At 46.8% G+C, this 9894-nt stretch overlaps 1 protein-coding gene across 7 annotated transcripts in view; it reads right to left on the bottom strand.

Annotated features, from left to right (window-relative positions):
* Positions 1–4454: 4454 nt before the first annotated feature.
* Positions 4455–9894, bottom strand: part of LOC115457495 (neuroligin-2-like) — a 118080-nt gene continuing 112640 nt past the window's right edge. For 4 of the 7 annotated variants that reach the window (XM_030186924.1, XM_030186926.1, XM_030186921.1 and 1 more), the window contains 3 exons: positions 8103–8288; positions 5642–6431; positions 4455–5271 (listed from right to left, as the gene is read on the bottom strand). In XM_030186924.1, the coding sequence (XP_030042784.1) occupies positions 4455–5271; positions 5642–6431; positions 8103–8288 (1793 nt within the window). Of the gene's footprint in view, positions 5272–5641; positions 6440–7486; positions 7506–8102; positions 8289–9894 lie in introns of all 7 variants that reach the window. The other 3 variants (XM_030186927.1, XM_030186922.1, XM_030186925.1) reach the window with 1 other exon arrangement.

The raw sequence follows: 9894 nt of genomic DNA, 5'->3' as shown, positions 1-9894 counted from the left end.
ATTCATCAAATACAAAAAGAAATATGAAATTAGAACAGCAAAACAGTGTGCTTCTTTATTCTAATCTTCACTATTCTCAGCGTAATGATTTTTCACCTGTGTACGATTACAGACCGCGGACTCTCATGTCTGGATAGCAGGCAGATCTCAACAAACAATCCTTTAGGTAAAAAAATTGACTGATACATGAGCATGCTACCAGATCATGTGAGACTTACAAAACTAAAAGATATCAACTTGTGGAGAAAGATTTTGGATGGAAGGGAGGAGCCGGTAAATGTTACGACTGCTGCCTCTTTTCCATCAGGTGTTCTGAGGTCTCCTTCAGGCTGCTTCGTATTGCAAAACATTTGTTGTTGTTATCGTTTTTTTATGGGGGGGGGGGGGTTTTGTCTTGTTTTATTTTTTTCAGAGACAGTGATGAGGAGGAGAGAATAAAAAACAGATAAACAGAGAAATAAATAGGAAAGAGAGAAAGCCAGAAATAAAAAAGAGAACAGCAAAGTGAGCCTGGCTTAAGCCAAGAAAGAAAATTGGAAAAGGAGCAGTAAAGAGAGAAACAGAGAGAGAGCGAATTTTGAGACAGAGAATGAACATAAGAAAGGGGAATCCTGTAAAAATAAACCTAAACTCTTGAGTATAAAGGTTCACATAGAAAGTATACACAGATTTTATGATAGGTTTATTTAGTTGCTCCCCTTCCCATGACACTCTGTGCTCCGCTATGGAAGGAAAGGGCAAGTGAGAAAAAAGAAAAGAACTCTGTGCATAGTTCTCCACAGTGGGGTATTTTCGAGAATGTCTATTTGAACCTTCTACCCCTACACCCTCTCAAAACATATGAGATCCATCCACCGCAAGTGCAGGTAAAGGCAGTCTTGGTTTTTGAACTCTGCGTGCCAAAAAGGGCTGTGCATGGCATCCCATCGATGTGGTCTGTTTTCAGATTTTATGAATTTTCTGCAATTTTTAGGTGTTTTTCTTTTTGTTTCTTTCACATATTCGTTTTTAATGCACGCCTTCTACACATGCTATAACTTTTTTTACGGAGGCAAATCGATTGTACGTCTGTTAAATTTTAGGTATACATGCGTACAATCAGTTTGCACACTGTAATATTTTTTAAGCACTCATACTAACGCACATCCTTAACGCCCAGGTATGCCTGGCACTGATCACCCCCCTCCAGAGTTTCAAAAAAATCAAGAGTAGATGAAAGCAATCCTTACCAGTTTGCAGTCAGATGGGGAGAGAGGGGTAGGGTTAAGGTTAAGGGTTAGAGCTAAATTTCAGAATAGGGTTAGTATTGGGGATGGGGCAAAGGTTGATTGATGTTAAGGATTAGAACTAAAGGATAAAGAGGTTTAGGATTAAGAGGTTTAGGATTAAGGACAGTGTGAGCTTTACAGATAGGGTTAAGGGTTAGGAATTAAGTGGATTAGGGTTAGGGAAAAGGTCTGGAACAGGGATAAAGTTGGAGTAAAGATAAAGAGACAGGGTCAGGGTTAGGGTTTAGGGTTAAGTGATAGGAATAAAGTTAGGGACATGAGTTTGGTGCCTGGGATAGGGTAGGGATAGGATTAAGGGCTGGAGACAGGGATAAGGACATTAGGGACACATAAGTTTAGTGTTTGGGATATGAGAAAAGACGGCTGAGGGGAGATATGATAGAGGTCTATATAATAACGAGTGGAGTGGAACGGGTAGATGTGAATCATTTGTTTACTCTTTCCAAAAATACTAGGACTAGGGGGCATGCAATGAAGTAAATTTAATACGAATTGGAGACAATTTTTCTTCACTCAACATGTAATTAAACTCTGGAATTTGTTGCCAGAGAATGTGGTAAAGGTGGTTAGCTTAACGGAGTTTAAAAAGGCTCTGGACGGCTTCCTAAAGGAAAAGTCCATAGACCATTATTAAATTGACTTGGGGGAAATCCAGTGTTATTTCTGGGATAAGCAGCATAAAATGTTTTGTACTTTTTGGGGGATCTTGCCAGGTATTTGTGACCTGGATTGGCCACTGTTGGAAACAGGATGCTGGGCTTGATGGATCTTTGGTCTATCCCAGTATGGCAACACTTAAGTACTTATAGCAGGGATAGGATTAGTCAAAGTAGGGATTACTTACAGACAGGAGTAAGAGATCAGTGACACACAGTGCTGGAGCTGGTAGCATGAATAAGGTTACAGTCGGGAACAGGGTTAGGGAAAGGATCGGCCATGATGGCTACCACCTCTTCTGCCACTATCTCCCCATGCCCCTCAAAAAGACAGGAAGCAAAGAAAAAAAAACATGAAGAAAGGGGGGGGGGGGGTGAGCTAGACAGTGCTCCAGTTGCATCACACATCCTCCTCCTTTCCCTCCAGTCTTTATCTGGCAAAAAAGGGCAGCCAGACCATCCTTATTTGGTACATCTTACTATACCAAGAAGAATAATTAAAAGTGACGCGATTTTTCAGAACAAAGCAGAACTTAGTTTTGGCGAAAAAGAACGAGGTGGGAGAAGGGAAAGGAAGAGAAGGGAGAGGGCCAGTCAGAGATTACAAAAATACCCAGCATTTTTCCGATTTTTAATCTGAGATTTTTTTTTCTCTGTTTCCCTCAACTTTTATCTTTTTTTTTTTCCTCTCTTTTGTTTCTGGTCAAATGTTTGCGTCCTCCCCTCTCCTCCCTCCCAATGCATTTAGGGGCCCTTTTAACAAAGCTGCGCTAAAAAGCGGCCTGTGCTATTTTTAGTGCGTGGATTTCCTGTGCGCTGAGGCCGCTTTGAGCACGGCTGTGAAATGGTCGCAATTTCTTTTTTTTCCCCATGAATGGCCACGTGCTAATTTCCCAATTAGCGCGTGGCCCTTACCGTGTCAGCCCTTACCACACTTAGGACCCTGTTTACTAAGCAGCGTTGTAGGCGCATTAATATTTTTAACGTGCGTTAACCGTGTACGTGCCAACAATATCCCTATAGATGCCTACATGGTTAGCGCTGGCGCTAAGTGTAGGCACGCTAAAAACTACTAACGCACCTTATTTTGTAGGCAGTAAGGGCTCACACGCTAACCCCGCACTAATCGGCAGTGTGCGGTGATTTGCCTGTGCTAACAGATTGATACAGGGCACGCCTACTCTCCACCCCCAAACACACCCCCTCACGCAAGAAAATTTTTTTTCCCAGAACTACCACGGAATGCCTGAATGCACCCAATGGTACTGTCTTTCAGCATGTGCATATCACCGCTTAGGACCCCTTGGTTCTTCTCGTTTCAGGGTTCAATTTGTTAATTAGTTTTACTTTTGCGAAATGAATGAGTCAGTTAAAAATTATATATACCGTGTTTCCCCGAAAATAAGACACTGTCTTATATTAATTTTTGCCCCCCCAAATTCGCTAGGTCTTATTTTCAGGGGCTGTCTTATTTTTCGTGGAAACATCGGGGTTGGATCGGGGTTGGCTCGCCCGCCCTCCGTCGCTCCCAGAACTAACCTTAAACGCCTCCTTTCACCTTCGCAGCAAGCAGCAGCAGGGCAGGCCACTCCTTCCTTCCGTGTCCCGCCCTCGCCTGATGTAACATCCGCGAGGGCGGGGCACGGAAGGAAGGAGAGGTCTGCCCTGCTGCTGCGAAGGTGAAAGAAGGCATTTAAGGTTAGTTCTGGGAGCGACGGAGGATGGGTGGGGGGGGGGCCTGGCGACCTCGGGTGGGGGGGCGGCCCGGGGGCGGCCTTGTCCGGCTCTTGGCGGCCCTGGTTTCTAACAAAAATTTGCTAGGTCTTACTTTCGGGGGAGGCCTTATATCTACCAATTCAGGAAAATCTCTACTAGGTCTTATTTTCGGGGGATGTCTTACTTTCGGGGAAACAGGGTATATATATGTTTGTGTATATATATGTGTGTCTGTGTGTTTAGACACACAAACATATATATATATATATATATATATATATATATATATAGGCGTATTGTAGTAAAAGACCTCCTCCCCATCAAGGATTTTATTTCCAAACGATATACATTTGTTCAGTCCACATGTGCATTTCCATTTGCCATTTCAGCCTACGAATGCATGCCAAATCCTGATCAAAAACTTGTCTTTTTTTTTTTTTTGAAATGTTAACTCTCGTGAAACAATGAGTTTTCCATTTGACATTTAAATGACAGAGAGAGAGAGAGAGAGAGAGATAGAAACGGAGAGACTGCAAGAGACAGAAAAGAGCTCTGCTTTCGAATTCTTCTTTTGCAGTTCGCTTTTCCATTCTTTTTCGTTCTCTTCTTTGTGTATTTCAATATAAAAAAAATTATTCCGGAATCATTTCCCGCCACTTGGCATTTGAACCCCCTCTCCGTGTTGTGTTTTTTTTTTTTCTGAGTTGACAAGCGTTTGTTACATTTTACGTATCTTTCCTTTTTAAAGAATGGTTATGCCGTCAAAGACGGAGAGTTGGGAGTCGGTCGTTGACTATACTCTTGTTGTGGAGTGTGGGTGAGGTAAAGTGTTGTTATGGCCGGTGGGGAAAGTGTTGAATGGATGTAGGGACTGCATCCCTGGGATGGTGCTGGGAATCATGGTAATGGTGTTGGGCGTCATCAGAGGCACGTCGTCAGGTGCGCGGCGCAGGGCGAGAGTGTAGTCAGGCGGGCAGGCGGGCCGTAGGATCTCGTGGGGTCGCAGGGGCTCCAAGTCGTGGGCATCGTGCTCAGAGTGCTTGATCTGCAGTGACATGATCTCCTCTTCTGGCCCGTGCACCAGGTCGTTGGCAGCGCCGCCGCGCTGGGGGCTGAGCCTCCGGCGCAACTCGTGACGTTTGTCTCGCTTGTAATAGAGGGCAGCAAAGGCCAGGATATTGAGAAACAACAGGGAGGCCCCCACAGCCACTGTCACACTCAATTCGGTGGAGTAGTCACGGGAATCCCCCGGGAAGGGTGCGTAGCGGGGACGGTCGTCTGGGTCATCCTCATCAGGTGGTAGCGTTGGGGAGGTGCGGCGGGTGGTGCTGGGACCAACTCTGGAGACCGGAGGCCACCTGGTACTGTAGGGCGGGATTCGAGTAGTGGTGGAAGTGTGAATAATGCCGTTCAAATTGTGCAAATGGGGCACCAGCTCCAGCCAGAAGGCAACCTTGTTGGCACGGTAGTTGTCTCGGACCCGAGGCTTCAGTCCAATATGAAGGTACTGCTTGTCCTTTGTGTTGAACTTGGTCCACACTACCTCTTCAAAACGGTTGGGCTTCGTATGAATGAACTTGGTATCTTGAGGGACGGGCTGGTTCGGATCCCTAGGAAAGATGCAGAAGTGTGGAGAACATGGGTTACAGCTCAGATCTTACTTCTTCCCTCCAGAGAAGCCCTGGGGCATGGCACTCCCTGCCTGTTCACTATGGATCACTCAAAGTTCCTCCTTCTATAGGAAGTACAAACTAGTACACTCTGCCTGAAAATACCAGGACACAGGTAAAGTACCTCTTTCTAATGAAGTCTCAGATCAGAACATTCCTACCAGCTAACCTTAGGACATTTACAATGTTCCGCCTTCTATTGCCTCAGATTAGGACATGCCCTGCCTGATAACATGGAAGTTCTTTCTAAAGGGGTCTCGATCGGGATATTCCCTGCCCACTAACACCAAGACACTACTAAAGGACTCACCCAGTTTTGGCAAAATTGGTCCAGTAGGTCATCACCACGGCACTCAGCATGACATCATTCTTAGAGAAGTTGCAAGGAAACAGGTCAGTGGCACCGATCATGGGGACACCAAAGACGTAGGGGATCTCATCGCCATGAGCTGCATCAGCCCACTCCGGCCTGGTATCGGTCTGACAGTGGTGGTAGAAGGTGTAGAAGTAGACGGGTGACTGGTACTCAGCATGGAGCTTGGCTGTGGCCACTGCAGGTGCCACCCACTGGTGGTCAGTGAAGAGAGCCAACAGAGTTTTGCGCCGCATTTCCCCATTGTCCCGGTCAGCCCAATCAGTGTACATGAACTTGATGGTCTCTCTCAAAATGTCCTTGCCCTCCGGATAGCCGTACAGGTTGTCCACGAAGTTGGAGATGGTGAAATCAAAGTTGCTAGCTGAAATGCCATCCTCGCTCTCCATAGAGTCCTCCACAAACTTCAGCCCTTCACCTTGATTGACCCCAATGAGGATGTCATAGTTCAGGAACTCCCCCTGCTGCATGAGGATCTCAGGGTCGTCTGGGACCACATCTCCATCCACTACAGGTCCAAAGGCGATATGATAGCGTGCTGGCTGGATATCCTGGTCCACTAGCTCCCGATAGGGCTTCCGGCGTAGGCACTCTACTGTCTCCATGGTGTCCATGTGGTTACAGCCCACTTTGGCTGCCAGCATCCTGGTGTACTTCAGGGGCTGGTAGTTCACCGACCAACTTGAGATGGCCGTGCCGCTTTGAGCGATGGCCTTCTGGAACAAACCTGAAACATAAGAACAAATTAAAAAATATAAAGATATGTTTATTTTTTTTTATTTTAAAATGTATATACCACCTTAAAACCTATATAAATATATATTGATTCTACAACCAAAACTGTTCCTGTAAGCTGATCTAGTGGAACTCTTCTCAGCTACTGCTACTTAGGAGCAGCCTAATATTTCATGCAGTGGCTTGAGAGCCAGGGGAGCTGGATTCGATTCCCACTGCTGCTCCTTCTGACTCTGGGCAAGTCACTTAACCTTCCATTGCCCCAAGTACAAAATAAGCAACTATATGTAAACTGCTTTGATTTTAACCACAGAAAGGCAGTACATCAAATCCCATCCCATCCCCTTTCCCTTTTCTTTCGGTTGTTGCTGCTTTGATTATATCAGGCTAAAACTTCAGTTGCTTCCAGGGGTTGGCTCATTTAAAACTGGAGCTGCTTCCTATTGGCTGGGTTGCAGTTTGTCAAGTTGCTGCTGACTGGTCAACAGCTAACCCTGTTTCTACTGGCTGACCTCTAGATGGAGCTGTTCCTATTAGCTGGGCTCTGATAGGAGCTGCTCTTCTTGACTGAACCATTATTAGCTGCTCCCATTGGTTGGTTTCCAGAGATGCTCCAATTACAACATACGGTATAATAAAAGAAAATTCTTTTTTTTTGTATATAACAGAAGATGCTCTGAACAAATGGCTGAATAACTAGAACTATTTGAGATGGTGCAAAGACACCCCCATAGCCGAAGTCTAATAGATTGTCTAGAGCTCATATTGGGGTCCTTTTACTAAGGTGGGCCGAAAAATGGCCTGCGCTGGTGTAGATACATGTATTGGATGCGCGCAGATCCGTTTTTCAGCTCACCTGCAAAAAAGGCCTTTGGGGGGGGGGGGGCTAAAAATGGATATGCGACAAAATGAAAATTGGCACGTGTTCATTTTGGGCCTGAGACCTTACTGCCACCCACTGAGTTAGCGGTAAGCAGCGGCGTAGCAAAGGCGGGGCGGTCCGCCCCGGGTGCACACTGCTGGAGAGTGCAGAGAGCAGCCGTGCGCCTGTGGCTCCGCTGGTTCCCTGCTCCCTCTGCCCCGGAACTGGTTACTTCCTGTTCCAGGGCAGAGGGAGCAGGGAGCCAGTGGAGCCGACAGGCGCGCGGCTGTACCCTCCAGCAGCCAAGAATGCACCCGGGGGGGGGGGGCTTGATGTGCCGGGGAGGGGGGTGGCATTGCGTCGGGGGGGGGGGGGGGGAGGTGTCGTGCTGCACCCTGGGGGCACAGACGCCACTGCACCTGGGGGAGGGGTGCACAGCGGCAATCCGCCCCGGGTGACAGCTGACCTAGGATTGCCACTGGCGGTAAGGTCTCACAAGTTAACCGGGCAGTAATCACCAGCGTGCGTATAGCGCCGATTACCGCCTTGTTAGTACCGCATGCTGGAACATTTGCAGCGCACGTAGCAGGTGCGTGTAAAAATGAAATTACCGCCCGGGCCGCACAGTAGCTGGGCAGTTCAAAAATTGACATGCATAGGATGAGTCTACGCACATAGGCGGCTTCGTAAAGGGGCCCCATTGTCTTAATGGCTAAAGACAGAGCTGATGACTAGCCTATACAGGGTTTATCCACGACTATTTGAAGTGGCTGGCCCGCTATCCGTGGGGAAGAAGAGTACCTTCAGAATGATGAGAGAGTATGAGGAGATTGACGCAGGAAGCTCCAGCCCCCGAGCCGAAGATGGTGATACGCTCTGGGTCCCCGCCAAAGTGTGCAATGTTCTCCTCCAGCCACCGCAGGGCCTGGATCTGGTCTAGAAGTCCGTAGTTCCCCTTGGCTGACTGGTCGCCCGTGCTCAAGAAACCTGCAAGAGAACGCAAGAGGGGTCACTAAGCAGAGCAGTTACTTCTTTTACAACAGGGTGTCGAAAGCAGCGAGAACACAAAGAGAAAGCCCAGTCAAACGTGTGATCAACAATGCGCCAAAACTTTCTCATGCACTGGTGACATCTTGACTATTTCAGGCGTAGCCACAGATGGGCCTGGGTGGGCATAGGCCCACTCACTTTAGGCTCAGGCACACCTATAAGTGGCACATCTCTGATGTGACTGGCGAGGCTCCTCAAGCCTCATCGCCAGAAGACTCCAGGCATCTCTCCCTCCCCTCCCCCACAGGCATTTTGGCAACTGTCAACTCAACCCCCCCCCCCCCCCTAAACTCTGTACCTTTTCAATCTTTCAATGTTTCGTGAACAGCGACTCATACCCACAACGCATGCCAGCCAGAGCCTTCCCTCTGATGGGACTTCCGGTTTTCACAATAGTGGTACCGGGTCAGAGGGAAGGCAATGGACTGGTGAGAGCAGTGGATATGAGTCACTGTTTGTAGACAGCGAAGCACTTAAGACTTGAAACATTATGCAGGGGCGGGTGGAAATGAGAACTTATTGGTTGGCTGGGTGAGGGAGTGAAGGAAAGATGTCAGATGGGATTCTTGGGCCCACCCACTTTAGGCTCAGGCCCACCCAAAATTGGGTATCTGGCTACGCCCTTGCAATAGTCTATATGTTGACCTACAGAAATGTCAATGTAAAGAGTTACAATTAGTACAAAGTACAGCAGGGTATTTGTTACTAGAAATAGTCTTATGTAAAGCCTACGTTGATTATACATTGGCTCCCTGTGGAGCTGCAGGTTCACTTCACAGTGCTGGGCCTGGTTTTCAAAGCACTGCATGAGAAAAAAACCTAAATGTTTATGTATTATCTGCATTACATTATAACAAATCTCTATACCACCACTACCTGCCAGGTTCAGAGCAGTTTATTGTCAAGTAAAAGAGACCAAGACAGTTTCTTGGGAATTAGCAACAAGATTTTAAAAGTTACCTCATCAGAAATTCCTTGAAAAGCACAGTTTTCAAAGTTAATATAAAAAGAAAAGAATTCCAGTATTTATAAATGATTTAGAGATGGGAGTAACTAGCGAGGTAATTAAATTAGCTGATGACACAAAGTTATTCAAAGTCGTTAACTCGCGACAGGATTGTGAAAAATTACAGAAGGACCTTACGAGACTGGGAGACTGGGCGGCTAAATGGCAGATGACGTTTAATGTAAGCAAGTGCAAGGTGATGCATGTGGGAAAAAAGAACCTGAATTATAGCTCGGAAAGTGAATAGAATGTTGGGTGTTATTAGGAAAGGTATGGAAAACAGGTGTGAGGATGTTATAATGCCGTTATACCGCTCCATGGTGCGACCGCACCTTGAGTATTGTGTTCAATTCTGGTCGCCGCATCTCAAGAAAGATATAGTGGAATTGGAAACGGTGCAGCGAAGGGCGACTAAAATGATAGCGGGGATGGGACGACTTCCCTATGAAGAAAGACTAAGGAGGCTAGGGCTTTTCAGCTTGGAGAAGAGACGGCTGAGGGGAGACATGATAGAGGTATATAAAATAATGAGTGGAG

The sequence above is a fragment of the Microcaecilia unicolor genome, chromosome 14, assembly GCF_901765095.1.
Source record: "Microcaecilia unicolor chromosome 14, aMicUni1.1, whole genome shotgun sequence".
NCBI lineage: Eukaryota > Metazoa > Chordata > Amphibia > Gymnophiona > Siphonopidae > Microcaecilia > Microcaecilia unicolor.
Note: the sequence above shows the minus strand (reverse complement) of the source record. Positions and strands in the feature narration are given on the sequence as shown.